Source organism: Schistocerca nitens, chromosome 3 (assembly GCF_023898315.1).
Source record: "Schistocerca nitens isolate TAMUIC-IGC-003100 chromosome 3, iqSchNite1.1, whole genome shotgun sequence".
Classification (NCBI taxonomy): domain Eukaryota; kingdom Metazoa; phylum Arthropoda; class Insecta; order Orthoptera; family Acrididae; genus Schistocerca; species Schistocerca nitens.
This window is the reverse complement of record NC_064616.1, coordinates 689895533-689922180: the sequence shown is the minus strand read 5'-3', so window position 1 is coordinate 689922180 and position 26648 is coordinate 689895533. Positions and strand designations below refer to the sequence as shown.

General features: G+C 36.9%; 1 protein-coding gene across 6 annotated transcripts in view; it reads left to right on the top strand.

Annotated features, from left to right (window-relative positions):
* Positions 1 to 26648, top strand: part of LOC126248646 (ras-related protein Rab-7L1-like) — a 161466-nt gene that overhangs the window by 122654 nt on the left and 12164 nt on the right. For 4 of the 6 annotated variants that reach the window (XM_049949831.1, XM_049949832.1, XM_049949830.1 and 1 more), the window contains exons 2-4: positions 10813 to 11013; positions 13212 to 13393; positions 23611 to 23732. In XM_049949831.1, the coding sequence (XP_049805788.1) occupies positions 10813 to 11013; positions 13212 to 13393; positions 23611 to 23732 (505 nt within the window). Of the gene's footprint in view, positions 1 to 2521; positions 2778 to 10812; positions 11014 to 13211; positions 13394 to 23610; positions 23733 to 26648 lie in introns of those variants that run through there. The other 2 variants (XM_049949834.1, XM_049949835.1) reach the window with 2 other exon arrangements.

Genomic DNA, 26648 nt, shown 5'->3' with positions numbered 1-26648 from the left:
GTTCTGTCTTGGGTGTTCATTGTCTGAATTCTCACTACTGTAGCAGCAATTAATGTTGGGTTGGCTGTGTGTTTCTCTTAAGATTTGAGTTGCAAGGAATTGGCTCCACATACCACTTCGTCATAAATGTCACAATCTAGTTTAGGGACAACTTCACCTTCACAGCATTTATTTGAGTATCCAATTTGAGCCAATTTGATGTATTGTAAAATGTTTCATGTGTTTTGTTTATTATTTTGATTTTAGTCATAATAAATCATGTTGTTATTTTGGACAGAACTTTCATTCTGTTAATCGGTAGAGCAACCCTATCATTTCTGACTATGTTAATGAAGCTTTCCTTTATTTAACTTATTTATCAAATTAAATTATTGCAGGTGCCAAACTCTTTTCTACTCCACTTGCAGGGTCGATTACAGTCAGTTCGCGTTTCTTTTTAATCCATGTGCAACAGCAAAAGTCGGAGTTAGAATAGGGGGGGCTTAGGGCATCCTTTATATATGAAGATTCTAGAAGAATTTAGTGTTAAACACACTGCTAGCCCCGGCACCTCGCAAGACATTACATGACTGGCCATCTAGTGGCCACATTTCTTTGCATACTATTAGCTATGCCTCCTAAGGGCTCCGATTGCTGGCAACTTTGTTGCTAATGTTCAAATCCGATGTGCGAAAAGCTGCTGGCTGTACCGAAGCTACGTTAATGAAAACATCAGTTGTCTGTAGAACTGTGGCAACACTGAGGCGTGCTGCCCCGATCCCACTACAGCTGTCAGTGTTCTTCTTTCGCAGTACGGTCTGTAGGACACAAATTTTTGGATCGTAAGGATGTCAGGCCTTCTTGTAGAATGATCTGATTGTGTGGCGAAAGTGACAAAGAAAGTGCACTCGTGAAGCGAGTTTGTGAGGGAACCCCTTGGGCAGGTGTAGGGTACGCTTCTTTCGCCTGTTCTGAACCAACCGGATGCCTATATGTGCGTCACTGCAACATTTCTCCACGCTGCAGCGGCGTACGCCAATACAGGCCGTAGCAGTGTGTGATACGTCTCGCCGAGCTAAGGGCACAATGTGGACTTACGGGTTATGTGGCGAGAGGAGGGGGGAGGGGGGTAGTTTTGTGGAGTAGGTGCACGACTATGCGCTGCACTGTGGCATCAATGTGAGATCACCAGGGCCTAGTCACGGATACCATGGCAGGCTGACACTGTGTGGTCTTGCTGGTTCTGTTTAAAGATTCGGTCGCTGCAAGAAAACAGCGTTCAGTCGTAGACGGCACTATTTATTGCCACCACAAATGGATATACCTACTAAACACTAGGACATTTTAACAAGCGAGTTGTGAGGGAACTCCAGAGGCCTGTTAGGTTGGCATTAACTGAATGCTCCAAATTCCCAAGTATCTTCCAGCAGAGGTGCCCTGGCTTCCTGACATTGACGTCGTCCAGACAGACTTCCTAAACAGTAATATTATCAGTCTCAGGAACATGCAGCGAATCGTTACGCAAATGAGTGCATTAATAAGTACAGTAACGAGAATCACACATCAATTGAAAAAATTGGAAATTTGTAGTAAGTACTATGGGACCAAACTGCTGAGGTCATCGGTCCCTAGGCTTACAAACTACTTAATCTAACTTAAACTAAGTTACGCTAAGGACAACACACACACCCATGCCTAAGGGAGGACTCGAACCTCCGACGGGGGGAGCCGCGCGAACCGTGGCAAAGCGCCCAATGACCTCGCGGCTACCACGCGCGGCTCATCAATTGAATTAAGTGTCCTTTATTTACTTAGAGATCATATAATTACCGGTACGGTATCGGTATTTTAAAATCTCCACACTTTTAGCTGTTGCAATACAGTCTGGCGAAATATATCTGTTACAGAATTATTCATCGCAGATTGTATGCTTTTTCAAGCCTGAAATCAACCTGAACATTACATAGAAATCAGTATTTATCTACCTACATCTTACATTAATTTATTATACGGCACCTGAGACAAGTAGATTAAATGTCGACATCATTGTGTTTGAGCAGGTACGCAAGAATATGTGGAAGAAGATACATTTTACTGTCATGCCATTTTTACAGGAACCAACCTAGCGTTCACTTAAACTAGTTTTGAGAAACTTTGCAAAATTTGTATCATTATAGCCGGACGGGAATTTGAATCTCATTTTTCCAAAACACGCGTACAGTTGATTGCCAGATATCGCTTGATCTGATTTTCATAATAGTTTGTAGTATTTCTGTTGAGAACAGTAGTAGTAAATGTGACCTATAATTTTCCACGGTTTTCGCATCTCTTGCTTTAGCTTATGTAAGGTCTGTACGAACCAAGTATGTCTGCATATTAATTACGTCCATCTAACTTTTACTTTTCCGACAGCTGCAGAGTAACGCACAAGAGATCTAGTGAAAGGAAACAGAATTACCACATCACAAAAAAAACCCACACATATACCTTATTTACACATTTCCTACACTATGTTGGTACTTGTGGATCAAAGAGAATATCTTCATATATAAATTATGGCGGGGAAGTTATGTAGTGGGAGCTGTGAATCGAATGTGATAATTGATGAGAGAGACTCTTTTACGCGAAGTTAATATTAGGTGATTGCGGTTCAGACTCGAGGATTCCAATATGAAGGGATACATGGGTGAGAAGTTAATGTGTAGACTTTGTGCTGTTCGTTTCTCACTTGTCACAATGCCTCCTGGAGGAGCATATTTGACAGCTACGGGAAACGCTTGTCATTTAAAAGATGTTTGGTACGAAACAGTTTAGAATCGTATGTTGAGTGTGTGAAGCAATTGCTGTACATTTTTATAATGAATGTCTTCTTAAGAATCAAATTGAAGAAACGTGAACGTAGTAGTTTGTAACTGTGTGTTTGTAAATTGATATCCGTGGTGAAAACCAGGGAATTTAGAATAGTTAATTTTTATCCAGTAAATGTGTATAAGGTGACAGAAAAGAATATACGTTTTTCAATTAACGTTAATGTTAACATTTTTCAACTGCCTTTGAAATAAAGTAGGTCCGGTTCACTATGTAAGTTATTTAGTGCTGTCATGTGAACTGACGTAAAAGGAAGCAATTGCAGCGACACTTATTACGATTTTGGATCGACAAGAGAATTGATGTTAACTCCCCAAATTATCCGGCTGGTTCTAAGAGGCAGTGAGACCCATGAGCTTGTAAATAATATCTTGCAGTTTTGTTGTCTACCTATAAAATATTAAGAAGCTTATATTATATGCATGTAGAAAGCGCATGTAGTAGCCCAATAATCTCGAGGGTTAATTTTCCCTTACAGCATACCGTATCTAACTTTGCTTCTGGCCTCAAATTTTCTTTAGAGACTGTCAGGTGATATTGTTTATTGCAGATTACACTTTAGCGTCATATGTGGTTTGAAAGTATTCAGAATGCTACTTCTTCATGTCTTGCACTTTCAACCCCCAAATTGTCCTACCATGAGAACTTACATTGATTTTTATTTTTTAATATATGTGTAGTACATTGATAACACCACCACTGATGGCATTTTGATTTGGTCCCTATTCATACCAATAACCAGTTACATTTCTCAGAACTTGGAGTTATTTGTGTGTTTTTCATGTTCAAAGATGTCCTCGCAACATGTAGGAAATTCCATAAGTTTCGAACAGGTGTTCCTTATTGATAATTAGTTTTCTAGAATCCCCACTAAAATTGATTGTAGGTGAATGCTCTGTAAAGAGATAAGTACCCCCCCCCCCCCTGCCCCCATCATTCAAAATTCTATTTTGACAATAAATGTTAAAAGTAATTAGTAACGTACGGTACCCTTGCCTTTTCAACTCTTCTGCAGTATTCAGAACCAAATGAAGTGTCATATTTCGGTGTACTTGTTCATGCTGGTAAGAATTTGATGTTAATCCCATTTGACTGACTGTAATGTTGCCTGTTAGATTTTCTTCTGCTGTGCTTTTTTTGAGAGGAAAATCTGCATTATTTACATGTGTGTTTGATAATGGTAAGAGATCACGAAGACATAAGGATTGAAGGTTCCTTGTAGTAAACAGTGTTCAGCTTTTATTTCTGAATCGGTGTGTTAATGTGCAAAAAGTTGGAGCAGAATATTACTCTTAATAAAGACAAGACGTGACAGGCTTGTCTGGCTAAAGTACCAGTATTAAAGCTGTTGAAACAAAATATGTGGTGAAATTGCATGAAGAGAAGAGTCTCAATCCCTATCTGAAATCCATTATACACTAGGAGAACATAAGCTGAACACTTGCATCATGAGCTTTCATAATGGATTCTTAACCCAAAAAGATTTAGAGAGTTGTAGGTAATGGTGCAAGTCAGTTTCTGCACACAAATGTTAAATGATATTATGGTTACATTAAATTGTATGTTGATATTAAGCAGAAACATACTGATGATTAAAAACTAGAAACTTTCATGGATTTCTTCAGCAACTTTTAAATTGTGAATCAGTTTTTAGCATGTTTGGTAACAATTGACTATCCCAACTGCAAATAAATTGACAGCACAGACCAAACTAGCATGTAATGCAGAAGTTAAAAAATTATAAATGGAAAGTTTATTTACACGTGGAACTTCTACGCAAAGAACTGAGATAGATTTATCTGCCATATAGTTAACAATTTCTAATAATTACAGTAGTTTCATCTCTTTTTCAGTCTTTCTCAACCGTAAGGACATCTCATTGTGCTCTCTCTCTCTCTCTCTCTCTCTCTCTCTCTCTCTCTCTCTCACACACACACACACACTCTTATCATTTCATTACAGATTTAAATTTGATACTAAATGTAAATAATTCATTATATTTGCTTTTGGGCATAGCTTTACAGTTCAGAATGACTTCAAATATAATGTCAAAAGAAAAAAGTTTCTGAGAAATACATAGTGCCAGTGCGCATCCGTCTGCCCTGCCACCCATCGTTGAAAATTTTCTGTTGTTGGTTTACAGCTTTTATGAAGTTAGGTTGCAGTGCATTATTGTGGATAGCATGATAAATGAGGAATGAACATTAATCTTGAGCTATGCTACATACGTGTGTCACTACTACCAGTATTTGGGAGGAAGAGGAGGGAGGATGGCACACTAGCACACTCAAAATTAAAGACTAATAGCTCATTGTGTGTCCCTATACAAAAACCTAGTTTGCCTTGGTTGGTAATGTACATTGGCGTCGAAATATAAAATTACCTTCCAGCGTCCCTTGACAATAAAAATGAAATCCAAGCTAAAAAAAGAATGACATCAGTTTTACACTGTAAAGAAGTTCTAGAAACATATATATAATGTTTGAAATGCATGTGTTTTGTTTGTTTGTTTGTCTGTATGTATTAATGTGTAACCATTAAGGTTGTGACTGGTGTAATCAACAGGGCTATATATTTTCACCTCTGTTGTAATTTATATGTTTAATTTATTTTAATAAATAGTAGTAATGTTGTTGTAATAAAAAACAGTAACCTCATTAGCTGTGCAATTTTGTACTGGTATGGCCTAAGCAATGAATAAAGAATCTATCAGTAAAAGTTGCTAGTATTGCATAAGGGTGTTTAAGAATGATATTCCACTTCGAAATTTTCTTAGAAATGAAGCCAAATGTAATGATTGTTTGGTAATGTTTACACTCTTCCCTCAAGTGAAATTTACTAGTTGTATAACAATTTTTCAGTATATTTATAGGTTTTGAGAAATAAATGGAGAGATATTTCTCAGAGCTATTCAGTAAATTGTTTTAAACTATATAGTTCCAAGATAGAAATTGAAGCTGCAGGTGAGATTAACTGTGGAAAACTCATTATCAGGGGCTGGCATAAAATGGTAACTGGATCCTTCTATCACCCACCAGACTTACCTCCTGATGTAATCGAAAACTTTAGAGAAAACCACAGATCAGTTGTATATAAGTTCTGCAGTCATACAGTAATAATCAGTTGATACATTAATCATCCAACAATCCATTGGGGAATATTCCAATTTTGTCAGTTGTGGGTCTGACAAGACATTCTGTGAAAATTACTAAATGCTCTCTGAAAAGTACCTATAGCAGACAGTTCTGAACCCCTCGCATGTGACAATATATGAAATCTAATGGCAACACATAGATCTGACCTCTTTGCAGAGGTCCACATCAAAACCGCCACAATGCAGTTGTGGCAACAATGATTACCAAAGTACAAAGGACAACTGAAAAAAAGTGGAAAGATACACATGGTCAGTAAATGAGATTAAAAAAAAAGCAGTAATGTCCCATGTTAATGAGGAACTTCAAACTCGACACAGGACAGGAACATGTAGATGAACTGTGACTCAAGTTTAAAAGAACAGTTGACCATGCACTGGATAGATACATACCTAGTAGAACAGTTCATAATGGGAGGGAACCTCCAAGGAATACAGTCACTGTAAAGATACTTCTAAAGAAACAAATGTTACTGTATAGTAGGTGTAAAACAAAGCCTAGGGCTATAGATTGTGATACACTGAATGAAATGCATTTGGCTGTCAAGAGAGCAATGCACAAAGCCTTCAGTGATTACCATAGTAAAATACTGCCAAATGATTTCACAAAACAAAGAAATTCTGGTCATTGTAAAGGCTGTTAGTGGCACCAAAGTTGGTGTCCAGTCACTCACGAATGAGACAAATTGGAATTGATGGTTGAAAAGCAAAAGCTGAAATGCTTAACTCCATTTTCAAATGTTCCTTCAAAAAGGAAAATCCAGGAGGATGGCCTCAATTTAATCCTTGTACCGCTGAAAAGTTTTAATGTCAGTGGTTTTAAAATTGGAAAAAAAGTACCGGGTCCCAATAGAATCCTTATCAAATTCTGTATTGAATTTGTGGCTGAGTTAGCCTGTCTTCTAACTATAATCTATAGCAGAGCTGTCAAACAAAAAACCAGGTCCAGTAGTTGGAAGCAAGCAAGCACACATCACAACCATTTACAAGAAGGATAGTAGAAGTGATTCAAAAAACTACCATTCAGTATCCTTGACATCAGTTTGTTGTAGAATATTAGAAAACATTCTGAGCTCAAACATAATGAGGTGTCTTGAACAGAATGACCTCCTCCATGCCAACCAGCTGGGATTCCACAAACACCAATCATGTGAAACCCAAATTGCACTTTTCTCATGTGACATACTGAAAGCTTTGGATCAAGGCAGTAAGGTGGATGTTGTATTTCTTGATTTCTGAAAAGCATTTGACTAAGTAGTACATCTATGCTTATTGTCAAAAGTATGATAATATGGGGTATCAAGCAACATTTGTGACTGGATTGGGATTTTTTGGTAGGAAGGACACAGCACATTATCTTGGATGATGATCAGATAGAAGTAACTTCAGCTGTGCTCCATAGAAGTTATTTGGACCCTTGTTCGTATTTTATATTAATGATCTTGCGATAATATTAATCGTAACCTCAGACTTTATGCAGATGACACAGTTATCTATAGTGGAGTACTGTCTGAATGAACCTGTATAAATATTCAGTCAGATCTAGATAACATTTCAAAGTGGTGCAAAGTTTGGCAACTTGGTTTAAATGTTCAGAATTGTAAAACTATGCATTTCATGATGAAGAAGAAGAAGAAGAAGAAGAAGAAGAAGAAGAAAACTTAGTACCCTAGGACTATATCAGTGAGTCATGGTTGGAATTGGCCAACTCTTGTAAATACTTGTGTGTAACACTTCATAAGGGATATGAAATGGAGTGGTCACATAGACTCAGTCAGAGGCAAAGCAAGTGGTAGACTTCAGTTTATTGGTTGAATACCATGAAAATGCAATCTGACTACAAATGAGATTGCTTACAAATCACCGGAATATTGCTCAAGTGTGTGGGGCCCTTGCCAATTGGGATTAATGGAATACTGAATGTATCCAAAGAATGGCAGCACAAATGTTAACAGTTTTGTTTGATCTGTGGGAGAGTGTCACAGAAAGAAGAAACTGAACTGGCGAACTCTTGAAGATAGGCATAAATAGTCCCAAGGTAGCCTGCTGACAAAGTTTAAAGTACCAGCTTTGAATGATGACTTTAGGAATATTCTACAACCCCTACTTATTGCTCACATAAGAATCGTGAAGACAAGATTGGTTAATTAAAGTGCACACATAGGCATTTAAACACTCATTTTTCCCATGCCCCATATGTGAAGGGATCGGGAAAAATCATAACTGGTACAGTGGTATGGACCATCTGCCATGCACTTTAGTGATTTGCAGAGTACAGATGTAGAATGCAGAAATAAGGAAGCAGTGGAAGCATTCCCATTAACCTTCAGTCAGAAAGGCAAAAAGATATAAAAGTGTGTTGCCGTGATGATTTTACGCACTTGAACAAATAGTGTAATCTCCATGCACAGCTTGCATCAAGACCAGTCATTGAGATATTGATGATTTACATTCACAATTTTCACATGAAATTATAAAAAAAATGTCTTCAAGGACACTAGTTCCATGATAGTTTAATTCTCATAAAGAAGGATTTCTTTGAGATCTGACATTTTATGCAAATCAAGAAGGGTAGTATAAGCTGTTTGGGTATAATGAAGTGCAGTGATGAAGGTAAGGTCAGAGTAAGTATTTAGGGATATACAGCAAAAGTTATGGAATTGATCAACTGTGAGTTTGATAGAATTGAAGCCGTAATTAAATACGTAGCTAATGATTGCTGCTTGAGCAACCGTATTTATTCACCTGAATATATGATCATGTATTATAAAACCAGCTCTTTCAGGTAAGGCCACTTTGAATAGTTAAATGTTTCTGCAAAGTGTGCAACATTTTGTTATTATCATGTCTGTGTAATCTGCTGGGTAACATTGTCAAAGAGCTGAATCTACACAATGTTGTTACAGGAGGAAATAGGCCAGATCTCTCTGAGCAGATCTCTTATGCTGATTTTACTTGCTGTTATGAGTAGAGGAAATATGTGGCAGTTGTGCTTTTACACACCAACATTTCACCACACTATTAGGTGCATTTGTACCTGTTCTTGAAGACACTGAAATAGGCGAGAAAGGTTAATGGAAGAAAAATCATTTTCTAATATAGTGCTCCCCGCCTCCAGCCTTACTACTCACTAGCAAGAAATGGAAAACAAAGGGTTATAGTCAGCTGAATTCAAATCTTTTATTGGAGGTAATCTTTCCCAAGTGTTAAGGTGAAATGTTTGTTCTACTGTGCTAAAAAGGTAGAAATGCATAAATGTTAAGGGTTTGATTCAACTGGACATAGAGGTGTTAATGATCAAAAACTAATCAGTACAGTTTTGTGTGTAATATGGTGTACATAGAGGGCATTTGTTTTAATGTAGAACAACTAAATATCTAAAAAAAATACACATAATATGAAAAAAATGTTCAAGATGAAAAGTTAATATTTTCAAAGTGGACATTTGTCTACGTTAAAAATGGCAACCCCCTAACCCCCCCATGGGGGTCAACTTTTTATTTTCAAATGGGAGCCCCTCCTTTTTAATTGAAGATTCAAGATTATACACCAAAAAATACCTAGGGTTTATCAAAAACAATTTTTCCATTGGTAGCAGATGGCACTGTAATAGACATGAGAGTTAAGGCAGGTGGATAGGAAACCACAATAAATCCAATCACCCCCATGGTGAGATTCAAGGAGAGTCAACAAAAGCGAGCATCCTGGTGGTGTGGAGGCTTATCGAAATCAACCACGAACGAAACAGAAAACTATGTTACATTAATGAGGAGCTGAGCATAAAAGCTTTACTGTGCAATCAAATTTGCAAAACTAAATTAAATTTTTAACAATGATATCAAATATTTAGAATGGAAAAACTGTACATTTTTATTGAAAATGTAATTTAGAGTTAAATGTGTTGGTTCTTAATTACAAAATCCAGAAAAATTGAATTTTGTTGATTACAGCACAATCTACTACGAATGGAGAAAAATATTTTGAGTAAACCATAGGTTTTTCCCCCCTCGCTGCACCTGATTCTGCAATAAAAATGGGGGTTCCCATTTGAAAATAAAAAGGTTGTGGCAGCTGTGGGTGAGGCCAGTCTTAAAAATATTAACTTTTCATCTGAATTTTTTTTTTCAGTAAATTTTTATTTTATTATATTTTTTAAAGTCAAGTTAAAACTCTCTCTCTCTGTCTCTGTAGGTGTGTTAATCCATTCCTAATGATGTTTCATGCTGGAATAGGGTGGGAAGGAAAAGTCAGTTGCAGCGCTGGTGTGTTACTTAGGGTAGTAGAGTATTAAAGAAAAAGGTCTTCTTAAGACAAATAAAGTTGCAATACAAATTAAAGTGGCTTTTAGAAATTTGAACTGAATTATGCCCTGCCCTACCAAAGTTTTTACTTTTGGAGTTTGACAAAGATAATGCTCTAGTGGAAGGATAATTTTTTTACTAAGAACAACAGAGCAAGACAAATTGAGCAGTGATGCTTAAGGAAGGAAACAAAGGGGATGAAAGTACGGTATTATATGATATGAGAATCTGAGAAAGGTAAGTTGATAGTTCAGTTGGTTTTTTATGTAAACTCCTCCACAGCCGGAACCTGCATGCCCAGAGCAGAACTTTGTTATTAGTATCCCTCAAAGGTGACGTCATATTTCCTTATTAAAGTTGCTTGGTGGTGACTTGATAGTCACTCTTTACTTTCTCTGTATTTTCTTAGATTCCTTTCAGTGTAATATTTTCCATTTGTAAAAGTACAATAAATGTATTTTTCTGCTATATCTGTAATAATTAACACCAAAGCTGGCCATCTTTTGTTTGCAGAACTACCTAATATGCCAGAGAAGCTGTTCAAAGTAATCATCATTGGTGATCCAACTGTTGGGAAAACATCATTTGTGCAGCGTTATGTGCAAAATACGTATAAGAAAGACTACAAGGGGACTGTAGGTGTGGACTTTGCTTTGAAAATTCTGAAGTGGTCTGAGACACAGACAATAAAACTCCAGCTTTGGGATATAGCTGGTAAGAATCAGTATTAACAAGTGATAGAATGTATGTAGTATCAGGAAATTCACTGCAGTATTCACAAATGGTTTCCAGGTCGTAAATGAGTTTTCAGTTGCAAATACCTGCATCAGAGTTTGCCCATATAATTTTGGTTTTAACTTACACTCTATTTGCCTTGACTTTTGTTATTCCCCTTGGTTCTTTCCTATATATGTGTAATCAAATCTTAACAGCTAATACAGTCACATGAAAAGACTAGTATATCGTACAAATCAACATAAATGCCTCGAAGCCATCACATGCTATGGTTTGTGAAAATCACAATACCACATTAGAAGAAAACAAAATGTTTAAATTACTTTCATCACATTCTAAGGAGAGCATGACATGAAAATGATTAGTCAGTGAGTGCGCATGAGACTGCATTGAACAGTGCAGAGCCAGTGGGGTTTTACATGTGTATACAGGCAGATATTGTGTGAAGGAAGTAATGAGTGCTCACATTACTAAGGAACTATTTGTCTAGACTACTTTGTGTCCTTAAATGTGTTCTTACACTGCAAAGTTTCATAAAAATTCATAAACTTTGATACATTGGATGAGCAGTTTACTCAGGGGTCTAGCATTTTGTTAATGTGGAACTGCTGTGCAGCATCACTAAAAGACCTGTAGATATGTTTTGAACAGTTGAAGCAAATATATGTTGTAAGCAAGCCATGGGGTGGAAGATGCTAGTAATTGAATCATACCGTTGATAGTGAATAGTCCAACATCATATAAGAGAAATGCATCTGTAGGGTTGTCAAAAGGGGAAGCGGGTTGGCATCATTTGGTCATGAGGACCAGTTTGCACTAAACTGTGATAAGCAGGGAAGCTGTGAAGTCTTAAAGTGGTACATATGCTTATATTCCTGGAGCTATAATTAAGAAGGGCAATGCTTATACACAAGTGATGTTTTGTAATGATTGTCTCTGTGACCAGCAGTATTCACGACATATCTTAAATATCATCATCTAGTGACAGTTCAGAGATACTTGTGTAACAACCAATACGGTTAAAATCAGGGCTCTGAGAATCCATCTGGAATGATATCCAAAACACATTCAAATCTTGTTTAATTTATGCCATAATGTGAAGAGATTCTTATTTCAGGATGTAATTGATATCCAAATACTACTGATGTTTCCATAGTCCCAGATTGTTGTAATTAAAGTGCAGGTACTTGTGGAGGTCTAGTGTGGAATGTGATTATCACATGGCAGCGAAACATAGTAGTTATTGCAATGCATTAATACAGAACCAACTTATGCTGGGGGGGGGGGGGGGGGGGGAAGCTTCAATTTTGGCCACCAGGTGCAGCATCTCGTTGTCATCTCTGGTACTAATACTGAACAAACTGTTAAGTGAAGGTTGATAATAAAATCAACATTATGCATTTCTCACTCGTTTGACTTTTCTTCGCACATCCCTTCCTAATACATGACGTATGGAAATATTTCTGTGTATCTTTCTTTCATTCACAGTGACAGATTTGCTCCAGGTGGCCAAAATTGGAACTAATTTTTTTCTGGCGTAAATCAGTTATACATTAACACATTAGAATATGTACCAAGTTTTGCTTCCATATGATAATAACAGTTAGTAGCTGCACTTTAATTATAATCACCCAATATTTCATGTCTTATTACTGGATTCAGAATATCAAAGTGATCAACACCATGTTTGCAGGACAGTTACTATGCCAACAGCCAACCAGTGAATGACCTTATTTGCAGCTTCTGTTCTTATTGCTGTTGTAATATCATTCTAATGGCTCTGGTGCAGGTTACCACAATTAATTAAAAGTGATTCTCATGGCTGGAAAAGTAACATGTAACCTTTATTGTGTAGTTCATTTCTCTGTGTGGCATGATTATTTTATACAGAATGTCTGAAACTTTCTGCAAAAGTGTGCAGAATGTAGGTAAGCCTACTACAATCATCGAAAGCTAGCTTATTTCTGGGTAATAATGGCAGCTTGGAACCCTATTCAATATGAAACAGCCCAGTTGTTGCTGCCACAACCAGATCAGTGAACAACCACCATTCAGCCCCTTCCATGCTCACTGAGTTACACTGCAAACAACATTGTTATTCTGGCCTTTGTATAAGTAAATTAATTCATTGTCTCATTTTTAAGTTAAACATGAGTATGTTTTCTTTCGCTTTGCAGGGCAAGAGCGATTTACATGGATGACTAGAGTTTACTATAAAGATGCTGATGGCTGTGTTATAATGTTTGATTTAACAAACAAAAATTCTTTTGTAAATACACTCAAATGGAAGAGAGATGTTGACTCAAAGTGTAGTCTTCCAGATGGTAGCCCTATTCCGTGCATGCTGCTAGCCAACAAGGTACATTACAGTGCTGTATTTTGTTGATGAATAGTTCAAATGTTTTTAATGTTAAATTGCTGCTACCTTTACAGTTTAGGTGTTTAAAGGACTGTGTTGTCATTTGTACAAACTGCACCAATATTCTTTATCAGTCACTGCAATTTTTAGTTCAGTTGGATACAAGCCAATTCACTACCTTGTTAGCTCTTCATACAAGATTTTTGATCCTGTCTGTAGTGAAATTGCCATTACTAAAATATTAACTACTGAACTTGGACACCGTATTTATTCATGCTCAATACATTATCTCCCTTATTCTGTGAATTTTATGCTTCATAATCAGCTTGCACTGTCAACGATGGAATATGGACAAACAGAAAATAAAAGTGTAGATATGACTCTCTCTGTTTCATTATAAAGACAATTAAAAATACTGGTGTAATTTAATATTTTTATTATTGTTTGAGGGTGGCAGCAAAATACCAAGACTAATAAATGTTTGAACAGTAACATTATGACTCCTGCGCTGTGCTGATTGAAGGCAGTTTTGTTTGGCTCAACAATGAGACAGGACTGTGGAATCTACTCAGCACTGCAGCTGTAATTTGTCACCTCAGGAAACACCCTTTTCAATTTGCTGCAATCATTGATAAATTTCCTACATAATTTTGCTACAGACTAATTTGAGGTTGCTGCATAGATTGGTCACATTGTAATGGAATCCAAATTAGCTGAGACTTCCTGGCCGATCTGTGTGCCAGACTGAGACTCAAAATCAGGACCCTCACCTTTTGCAGGCAAGTGCTCTTCTGACTGAGCTATCAAGAGATGATTCACAGCCCATCCCCACAGCTTTACTTCTGCCACTACCTAGTTTCCTACCTTCCAAACTTCACAGAAGTTCTTCTGCAATACTTTCAGAGCTAGCAGCCCTGGAAGAAAGGATATTGCGAAGACACTTGCCCGTGAAATGCACAGGTTGCAGTTCGTGTCTGGGTCTGCCACACAGTTTTAATTTACCAGTAAGTTTCATATCGGCACACACTTCACTGCAGAGTGAAAATTTTACTCTGGAAACATCTCCCAGGCTGTGGCTAAGCCATGTGTCCAATATATCCTTTCTTCCAGATGTGAGAGTTCTGCAAGTTTCATGGGTGAATTTCTGGGAAGTCCAGAAAGTAGGAGATGAGGTACTGGTGGAAGTAAAGCTGTGAGGACAGGTGTTGAGTCATGCCTTGGTAGCTCAGTCAGTAGAGCACTTGCCACTGAAAGACAAAGGTCCTGAGTTCAAGTCATGGTCTGGTACACAGTTTTAATTTGCCAGGAAGGTCATACCCGTGCACACTTTGCTGCAGAGTGAATATTTCATTCTGGATCCAAACTGGCTGTCAATTCTGTGGTAAAGAAATGAGAAATTAGTATAAAAATATGAATATTCACAAGACATCCTCATCTCTTATACAACGATCTTTCATCTGTTGGAAGAACCAGAGAATTCTCAGTTTTCCATTTGCCATGATTACCTGAATAGTTCCCTGTCACACTGCAGTAAAACTGCCTTCATGTTTTAACCACTGTTTGTAAACATGTAAAAGATGTCTGAATGAAACTTTCTCTCTACCGCGGTTAGTGCACTGTCTTCATTATGGATTATAAAATGAAGTACCAGACGAAAAGTTGAATCCAAAAGATGTGTTGGCTTTAGGTTGTTACTGCGTGATAGGTATCTTGAGTATCACAATATTATGAAAAGGATAGTTGCAACTCACCATATAGCAGAAATGCTGAGTTGCAGGTAGGGACAACAAAGCTGCCAGAAAGTGAGCTTTCGGCCAACAAGGCCTTCTTAACCTCCCCCCCCCCCCCCCCCCCCCCCCCACCCTCTCTCTCTCTCTCTCTCTCTCTCTCTCTCTCTCTCTCTCTCTCTCTCTCTCTCTCTCTCTCTCTCTACCTACCATTGTCCTATGGCTGCTATGAGATAGGTTGCACTGGTTTGTGTTATGGCACACAAGGGACAGTTTTAAGCATTAGTGAAAGACTGGCAGTCCATAATGCTTCTACGAGTGATCACTTTGATGGCAAAAGGCTTCATTTCAACTACTAGTGGCTGCAGCTTTTGAAATATCCCAAAGGACGCTAGGCAAAATGTAAAATTCAGCCTCATTTTGCCATTTTAAAATGTTAAATTCATCATATCCTATATTTCAAAGAAACTTGCCACACCACTTCTATAAAGTGTACTCGGCTAAAAGTTTTTGCTCGTAGAAAATTCCCATATTTTCAGTAAGTCTGCAATTGTTATAAGAAATTGGTAACATGTGGCAAGGTCAGAGCTTTAGAACATGTGCTGAAAAACTTTTAACTCCACAACAGTTGTAATTTACTTTTATAGCTTATGTGCTAGAATGTTGGGATGTGGGAAGTAGCTTTCTGGTGTTTGTCTTAGATAGCTCGGTTTAGGCACCTATGCAAATTGTAAGAGGCATTTGGTGTATTCTTTTGCCTTTATAGTGTTAGCACCACACATTCCAATTTCACAATACAATACATACCTCCCAGAATCCATGAGATTAGAGTGTAAAGTGTCTTATTCTAAATATAAATAACTAAAACTACTCTGGGGTCTTGCATATTCCTGAAAGCAACAGTGTGTCATGCAGTTGTGAAGAACACATTATTAGGAAGGCATAGATGTTTGAGAATGCAGATCGCAAAAATTATTGCAAATGGTGTTCATGTTGAAGCAGCGCCATCTGGTTATGGTCAGTGGACATGACAACATTGTGTTAGAATTGAAGCATAAATGTAAAAGAATTGCTTGATAAACAGAAAGACATTCCATGGCAGTTCAATAGTTGTGAGAATGGACCATTTTCCGGAGTCTTGGATGATGAGTAGGCAGCCTATACAGTTGGTGACAAATCAAATAGCTGTAGTAGACTATGCTGCCATTGGGTCAACTGAACCTATGGACATCAGATGTTGGCTTTGTCCCGTAATACAGGGTATATCAAGAAAAATCATCTGATTTGGCATACAAAGTGGTCCAGGAGAAAAATAATTGGTTGCTTGACCATCTCAGAAAAATTTTATATTTTCTGAGTGAATTCCCCAATGTTTAGTAGTCACAAAAATATTTTTTTAAAACATTTATTGTTTTATTATTTTGAAATGGCAGCCATATTTGTTCGAGGCCGTATGCATTTTTTTGTATTTGCAAGCATCTACATTTTTTACAATTATTCTGTAGTGGATTGTCCTAAGCCCTTCAGATAAAATGCATTTCGTTCAACACACTCTGTGCTACAAATTAACATCATTATCACTTAGCTGAATGTATTATTTAATATGTTTTTAATAGTTCAAAGTTATCAGCCACAAATTTAAAAAAAAAAAAAACCTCAATTTTTGAACAGTAGTTTTCCAAGGAAAGATTAATTTCTCAGCTTTAATATATTTTCTGCTATTACACTGTATAGTATAGTCACTTTTGTAGAGTATCAATGATGAGCAGCTTACACTTAAAAAATACACTATTTTAAAAATGGATTTTTAATTTTTCCTTTTTGTGGCCTGCAGTTATCTTTGTTGGGGGACCAGATAAAAATCTGAAAATTTCACAGTTAATAGACCTTTATGATATCAAACTTCAGTATAAATTTCAACTTTGAGGTTCAATTGGAAGTTATGGAAAAAATTACAAACACGATTCAAAAATATGTTTTTTAACATCTGCACTATCTAGGCGTGTGGAATAAAATATATCAGTTATACTATATAATTTAATCATATCTATGATTACTTACTTTTTGAATTGAAAATAAGCCTACTAATTACATTATATTGTTCTCTTGTTATTTGTTTTTAGTACATCGCTCATTGAACATTTGAGAAATTTGTTCACTCAGTTTGGGTGTTAGATTATAAGTTCGCCCAGTCACAGTTGTAAATTCCATGGGAGACAGCTTCCTTAGTACATTTTTAAGTGGCATCCAAACTCGATCCTTTTCAGTTTTTTTTTTTTTTTTAAACATGTCCTTGGTCCTGGAGGGTGATAAAATACAACATGTACATCTTGATTTTGACAGTCTATATTATAAACTTCGCCAATCCACCACTGTTCATCGTAAACACAAGCCACTATCTCTTTATTTTGAAGAACCAGTTGTACAATTTTTCCACGCTGATGAATTTCACTGTCAGGCGAAGTTGATGTGATCTTACACTTCAATAAGTTATGTGAATGGGGTACAAAACAATGAAAAGATCGAGTGCCTTTAATCTTCTGACAAGTGTTGTACCTTTCCTTCAAGACACTGTCATAGACTTCTTGTATTTCCTCACATTGTACAAAAACATATGTAATTCCTTTGATGTGTTTTTTACAGAATTCAAACATTTCTTGAGGTGTTATGATATGATTGTCATCGGTCCGCTGCAGACTTGCTTTTGTGACAGCTTGCTTTGTTGTACTACCAACACCATCACAAGCATTCTTCCTATCGCATGAAGCGAAAAAGTGCCATTCAACATCAAACCCAAAATCTTCTTTATGAAAAGAGATGTTAATCATTTTTTTGTTTTGTTTTCATATTGACTTGCTGCCCCATCCAAAAAGTAAATCAGTTTTTTTTTTTTTTTTAATGGTGGTGCTGTTTAATGTAGTTTGTTAATTTTAGTTGAAAAATGTGCACTGCTGTAGTGTTGTGTTCAAGGTAGTCACTTATGACACAAAAGCTGTGGCTCATTAGTTTATCTTCATCTTTATAATAGAATACAAATGTTTACTCAGTGGTGCCCTTGTACTTCATCTTGAACAACAAAGGAATAATTTTCCAAAAAGTCAGCAAGAACTAAGCATTCATCAGCTGCCAAGGTTCGCTTTTTGTCTTTAAAAAATATACTTTGAGCTTGTGCAATAAAATGATGCATTTTCAGATTTTCAAGGTTAGCCACCAACACTTCAGAAAACTCTTCTCGTAATTTTATGACTGTCACCATTTCAGTTCTGTCTTGTGTGACCCATTGTTTGTATTTCATATTGCCAGGCACCAAATCGTCTTCTTCGGATTCTTCAAACATGTCAAGTAAGGCTTGTTTGCCTGGACAATCTTCACATTTTCCCGTGATCATACAATTGTAACTGTCAATATTGCATACCATAACTTCCAAAAGGTCTTTGTAGTCAACTCTAAGATTGGCCCCATCTATCATCAACTTTACATTCTGATGATAAAAACACAAACATTATGGGTGCCAGATGCTCCTGCAACAATACACCATCTTGGTCTCAACTCGCAAAATTTTGATCTTACAATTTTAATGTCAGGATTTTCTTTTTTAAATTCAGTGAATAGTTCATTTAAATTACACAATATTAACCTTTTTTGTCCTTGAATCTTAGAACCATTTTCTTTCACAGAAACGCAGTCTTTTCTTGCCAGACATCAAATGACTGTTGTCGTCATCCGTCATAATACTTAATAACTTTATTGATTGTGTTTTCATCTACCAAAGTAGATGCACTTTTCTTTTTGTAATGCTGGTAAAATTCTCTGTTCTTTTACTAATTGCCTTGTTAACTTAACAAGACATTGTGACACATTAAATTCGTCACTAACTTTTGTTTGACTTCAAGAATTCGGCGGTAAACTGATAATTTTATCCTCTTTGTTTGAAGTACTGCATTTAGTTTTTAGTTTTTCTATCTAATCATCATATTCGGTTGGTGGAGTTTGAGAACTTCCATCTGTTTTAGTACAATTTGTATTTTGAAATGAAACTTCCAAATTCTTTTTGAATGTAACTGCCACTTTCACAATTTTTGTATTCAAGGCACTTGGTCTTTTATCTTGACTTAGTTTTCTAATTTTAGTTGCAGGTGATATACCCAGGATTTCACAAGCAGTATCTACTTTTTTAATGGTTGCTGATAAGTCACAAAATTCTGTATCTGAGGTTTCACTATTCTTTCTCTTGTGAATTACAAATATCTTAGAATAACGTGTTGGACACAATGATTTTCCTGGTATGAGATTGACAAAAGGGCTTTTATTTTTAGAATGATGATCAAATGTTATTTCTCGCAGACCTTTTGTTATAGGTTTCTTATGTTTCTCAAAAGGGTCCATGCAAGACTGACCAAAAAGGTGATGAAGTTTTTTTTAAGTACTTCATTTCATGGTACTTGCGTGTTGATTTGATCTCTGGGCTGACTCGTAAGCAAAACAACACTTTTTCTTCCTCACTGTAATCTTTGATTAAAGTAATGTCTTTATGATGCATTTCATACACACTTTTATGACATGCTTCATTAGTAATAACGCCAACAGAACACTGAGACACCATTTTTCAACTGCACACTTGCAAGAACTTCTAGCTAAATAAGTGTGAGTAGACAATTGTTGGTGTAAGGGGGACGACAAAAACCAGACTTGTATAGGATTGCAGATGCAATTGTTAGCCTGCTGAAACAATTAGCACAGCATTGTTTTGACAAATAATCATTAGCTAGTGTAATGTGGTGTGTTATATTATGCAATTGGTATACTTCATTTGATTAGCCTACCAGATATTGCAGGTGTCAAAAAATGTATTTTTGACTCGTGTTTGTTATCTTTTTCCCATAGCTTCCAGTTGAATCTCAAAGTTGAAATTTATACTGACTTCTAATATCATAAAGGTCTATTAACTGTGAAATTTGCAGATTTTTATTTGGTCCCCCAACAAAGATATTGCAGGCCACAAAATGGAAAAATTAAAAAAAAAAAAATCAATTTTTTAAAATAGTGTATTTTTTTTAAGTGTAAGCTCTCACCTTTGATACTCTATAAAAAGTAACTATACTATACAGTGTAACAGCAGAAAAAGTATTGAAGCTGAGAAATTAATCTTTCTTTGGAAAACGACTGTTCAAAAAGTGAGTGTTTTTAATTTGTGGCTGATAACTTTAAACTATTAAAAATATATTAAAGAAGACATTCAGCTAAGTGATAATGATGTTAATTTGTAGCCCAGAGTGTGTTGAACTAAATGAATTTTATCTGAAAGGCTTTGGACAATCCACTACTGAATAATTGTGAAAAATGTAGATGCTTGCAAATACGAAAAAACGCATGCGGCCTGGAACAAATATGGCCACCATTTCAAAATAATAAACAATGAATTTTTAAAAAAAATATTTTTGTGACTACTAAACATTGGGGAATTCACCTAGCAAATATAAAATTTTTCTGAGATGGTCAAGCAACCAGTGCTGGACCACTTGGTATGGATTGACCCGAGTCTATATTTCTGAAACTAATAAAGATATACAATGAATTTTGTTTTACGAGGAACGGGAAACTCAGTTTTTTCTCATACATTTTCATTGGTGTTCAATAGGCCCCTCTCAAGATGCATGGCATATGTCAGTGCTGTATTCAGATTATTCCCATGCTGCAGTAAGCATGTCTTGAGTTACACCTTCCACAGCTGCTGTTATGCAGTGTCTCAGGTCTTTCATTGTTGTTGGTAACAGAGGCGTACAAATAGTCTTTTATAAATCCCTACAAGAAGCAATCACATACAATCAGGTCCGGTGACCTTGGAGGCCAGTAATGTAAGGCTGAATCATTTTGTCCAGTGCGACTGATCCATCATTCAGTAATCCTTTGCTTTAAGAATTCCCACTCTTCCAGATGCCAGTGGTACAGTACCCCATCCTGTCAGTAAACAAAATAGTTTGAATCAGTCTCCAACTGTGGGAAAAGAAAGTTCTCAAGCATATCGAGATATGTGCTTCCTGTAACAGTGTTCTCAGCAAAGAAAAATGGACCATACACCTTTTCCCATGAAACTGCGCGAAACATATTAAATTTTGGAGAGTCCCTCTCATGTTGTACAACTCCATGTGGTTGTTCCGTACCCCATATTCTCACATTGACAGTTCACCTTTCCATTTCAGTGGAATGTTGCCTTGTCACTAAACATTAAGTGTGGAAGAAAACGTCATCCTCGATTTTGCCAAGAACAAAATTCCAGAACTCTGCATGTTGAGCTCACCTTAACGAGGAGCTTGCAGTAACTGGATTTTGTATGCTTTCACGTGTAAACGTCGACGCAACACATGCGATATGGACATCAGGGGTTTGTTGAGCTGTCGAGCTGCACGGTGAACAGATTTTTATGGACTCTTTGTGAAACTGTGGCGATTGGTTCAACATCTGTGTCAGCCACTCGGGGACGGCCCGGCGATTTTCCTTTACATAAACAATGTGTTTCTCGAAATTTTTCATGGCCATTGTCTAATGCTCTGTGCTGTACGAGGATCCACACCATATCTAGTACGAATGTCATGCTGAACAGTTATTACTGATCTGCACTGCGCAAAATGTAGTGCACAAAACCCTTTCTGTTGTCACAACACCATTTTTACTTGATGTGAAGTGGGTACACACTGCTCCTACCTAGCAGGAACCATGTAAAACTCGAGAGTTTGCTCTTCCCAACAGTACGTTCATCACACACATCTTAGAGTGATTTTATTTTTATTTTTATTGGATGATTCTTTTTGATACACTCTGTACAGTAATGTGGTGTGTGACATCATACATATGCAAACAAAAAGAGAACAGAATGATGATGATGCAATTTCATGTCTTTATTACTTTTTGAAATGTAGGTTGTGGTGACACTTATCTTCAGCATAGCCCGGGGTCCACATTAAGTTGGCAGGTGACAGTTTTGCTGTGAATTGGCTAAGCAGTATTGAACGCTTCAGTTAATCGCTGTCATCTTCAGCTAGAAAGTTCTAATGAACAATAGTGTGCATACATACTAGCAAATGTGTGTATGTAATAAGTTTGTCAAAGTTATGTTTAGAGTATTCTGCCACATTTCTATTCTTTTGCATTAATCATTAACATGAAAACAAAATTAAAAGTGCGGATTTATAAAGATCTTTAGTGCAGCATCACATTCAAGAGAATTTCACAGATTTTGATCAGCTTAAATCTTGAAATACTGTCTTGCTCAGTCCAAGAACACAAGTTGCAGCTTGACTCTACTGTAGTCGCATGAAATTGTCAGATTGCTGGTTTATGTATAACTACTACCTGTTGCATTTATTTAATGGCAGTGCAATACTGTGCTGTAAACATCTTTGTTTTGTTTGGTGATTGAAGGAATTTGTAACTCCATTTTGGATGCACATAGACAGTGAACATTCAAAACCAGCACTCATTTTTAGTGGACAATGAACACTCGAAACATGGTGGGAAATAGATTCCACCCTCCAGCAGTAACAGGACTTGTGCATTATTACTGACACAACAGTTGTCCCTTCATCAGCTGCAGTGAAAGTGAACACTGCGGTCCTTTAGATGCAACTGCATTAACAAGCCAAGAAATTAAAACTTGTCAAGAGAACCTGCTGGAAAGACCAAAATGCTAAATGATTCACTTCAGAATTTGCTTGAGAGCACTAAATAAGAGGCACACACAGCAGACTGCAAACATTGTATGGATAGATGCAAAAATCCTGTTTGAAAGGCCAAGGGTGTCTTTAAGAGGAGCAGATGCAAGAGATGTGAATTCTGCTGCTACTTTCATATCATCAGTACTGCACAAACATACCTACATATGAGGCTTCCTGCATTAAATTAAACATATTTTAATGAACACATGGCGTGTAGATCTGTAAGACAATAAGTTAAGTAAGGAAATTATCCTTGCTAGAGATATGTTAATTATTGTTTGGTATGGTGTTCCATCAGCTCTTGAATAAATTGTTACATATGTGGAAGATTTTGGCAGTTACTCATGCAACTGCTTTCTGTAAGATTGTTTCCCATCGTCAAATACTTTTTAAAAAGGTCAAAATAATTAGACAATTTCGAATTTGTGCAAGGGTCTGTCTTGTAGAATGAGTGTGTTAGATGTTAATGCCTAGCATGAGGGGTAGAGCCATTCCTTCACCTTGTTTTCCAAACAAGGCAAACAATTGGTTTAAATTTCACAAAATTTGAAAAGCAGTGTTTCAGACAGATCATAAGATCTTAATCTTGTGATTTGAAAATTGTGAAACTTTATTTTTCTGTTCTGTTGTCCTTAAATGTGTCCAATTTGCTGCCCACAAATGTCTGCCAAGATTCTGTCTGTGGTAGATGCAACTATTGACCTATTTGTGGTCTGATCTCTAACATTTATGAAAACCATATTATATATTTCATATTTCTTTCTTTTTTTTTTTACAGTGTGATTTACCACATCGCCAAGTTGAGCAAATGGAAATAGAATCATTTTACAAGGAGCACAATTTCATTGGTTGGACAGAAACTTCTGCCAAAGAGGGCCTCATGGTGAATGATTCTATGAAGTAAGCATAACTAGGCATACTAACTATAAGGATCCAGTTAGCTTTTTTTTTTAACTTTCTCTCCATGTATTTGAGTCACAGCCAAGGACACTATTATGCGTGCTGCACATGTCTGCTGAAATCATTTGACCTTTACCCATTGTGAAATTCAGTGGTTTCCAGGCAGCTTTGGGAGTGAATGCCATGTGGTCTGTGCAGAGGTTTTGTTGTGATCCTGAAGGGCTCCGAAATACTAGTGAATTGTGCAATGTGTGTGGTCCAGTCACTGCACCAGGTTGCATCCTGCTTAGGTCCCTCTTGGAATTTTCCCTGCGATACTGTAAATGTAGACTGAAGTAATATGTTGCTGATTCTGTTCCCATTCTCTGACAAAGCCAGAGACTGTGTGGATACTAGGTGGCAAAGTACAAGCCGTTTAAATGTGGTGGTTATTGTTTTCCCCCTGCTCACCCTCCACAACTTTCACTCTGTTCCAGTATCACAATTATCTGATTCACACTTTTAGGCCTGTTAGTATGGCTTACTGAACATATGAAGAGTGAAAATGGAGAATGGTCTAAGTGTCAAATCTGACATTTGTCTGGAGAAGGAAGAGACAATGTTTCTCTGTTTGTACATAATTCATTTGTATCCAAAAAATTGGGAAGGTATTCTCATACCACAGAATTGTGTTACTCACCATGTCACTGCAAAAAATGAGACAAAAGAAAATTTTCTTATTAAAGTATTTGTTTTTCTCTGTTGCCATACTTGGAAACTGACTGGTTGTAATGATGGTAAGAAAATTTTCGTAAGTTGATGCTTACAAAGAAGAAAGCAGTAACCAGCCACTGTTAATGCTATTTATTTACACAGTAGCACTATTACTGGTTTCAAACTGACAGGTTTGTTTTCGGATTGTCGTATATGTTTATAATAAATTTGTTTTCCACATTAGTTGTTAGACAAAAACAACCAACAACAAATGTAACCAATAGAAAATTTAACATAAACATGAATAGCTGTTTGAGAGTGAACCTGTTGGTTGAAAACTGGTAACGGCACTGTTTGTGTAAATAAATTGAATCACCTTTCTTCAGGGGCTGTGGACCTCGTTAGCTGCTGCTCTGGTATTTCCCATGGGCGCTGCAGCCAGCATTCACCGTTGCGGCCTGGACTGTAGCAGAGTCCTAATTACGGATTTTACCATCAGCCAGTTCCACTACTTATGCTCCTGCGGACATCTATAGCGTGTCAGCAGTATTTCTGACCGACTTCACAGTTGCTGTTAGGCACTCATGTTAGATGGTTCATGTTATTATCTGCATTCTGTTTCTGTGGTGTCATTTAGCTTTCTGCCTATTCATCAGGATTTTTAGAGTGCTATATATCGCCTTGGAGTTCCACAAACAAATGGCGCATCGGTGTAGTTCCACTGATGAAGATATACTGGAGGTACTCACAAGGAACGACAGTGACAGTGAGCGAGGCATCTTTAGTGGTGGTGGTGTTTCTTCTTCTTCTTCTTCTTATTATTATTATTATTATTATGTTTCTTCTGAAGAATCTCGTAATACTATGCATCCACATACTACACCTAATAGAGCTCGCCAAGATAGTTCTTCTTCAGATTATTAAAGTGAAGACGAATCAGTCTGTAAAAGTCCACACCTTAGTAACAAATTTGAATGGGAAAACCATGATTTCAGTCCAGCATTGCATGCATTTGATGACTCATCTTCAGGACATAGTTGCCAACTAGTGCCTGATTCAAGCATTCTATTCTTCTTTGTGCTATTTCAATCAGAAAATCTGATGGAAATTTATAGCACTTGAAACGAACTGATTTTACACTTTCAGCATGGCAGATACGTCTGAATCAGTTCATTTTGGACTGTCCACCTGGGAAGATACTGGTCTTGAGGAACTGTACTGCTTCATTGGTATTTGGCTTCTCATGGCCCATGTTAAATAGTTGAGAATAAGGGGATATTGGTACAGAGGTGTACTTCTGAGCATTCCAGTTTTTGGCAACATTATGTGCCATGACCGTTTTATGTTACTTTTGAGAATGTTGCATTTTAGTGACAACTCTGCCTATTGTGGAGATGACAGTGTATTTTTGATAAAAGCCTGTTATTGCTCAAAGGTCACTTATCTTTTAAACAATTCATTCCTTTGAAAAGAAGTAGATTTGGAATAAAGACATTTGTGTTGTGCGACTGTAAAACTGGATACGTCTTGGATGTCATTGTATACACAGACACAACAACAGAAATTAAGTCCACAGTTTAGAGAAATCTGGGATATAATGGCAACATTAATGAAGGCATACTGTGAATATGGACATACCCTGTATGTTGACAATTTGTATAAAAGTCCAGACTTGTTCCTCTCACTTCACAACCACAGAACAGCAGCATGCAGTACTGTATGTAGCAACAGCCACAATTTACTGAAGCTGCAGAAGAAATTGAAGTGAGGAAAAGTTGAATTTATGCCAGCTGAGACAATGCTTGCCATCAAGTGGTGCAACAAGAGAGGAGTGTTGATGCTGACTGCCTGTAACACTACAGAAATGCATGACATGGGAAAGTCAAACAGGAAGACTGGTGAGAAAGTAATGAAACTGCAATGTGTTGTCGGCTAAAATGAAAATATGGGTGCATTGGACCACTCTGACATGCTATTAAGCTCAGTTTGATCTGTGTGTAAATCTGTTAAATGGTGCAAAAGTTTTTTTTCTATGTTGTGGACTTTTGTGTTTTGAATGCTCACACTCTTCACAGATTGGTGACAGGGAGAAAAATACCATTAGCAGATTTTCATTTATGTCTGATATGAAAACTTGTGGAAAAATTTGCTACAGAACAGAGAATAGATATAAAAGGAAGATGCTCTGATGACAAGAATCCTCTGTGCTTTACTGGAAGACAC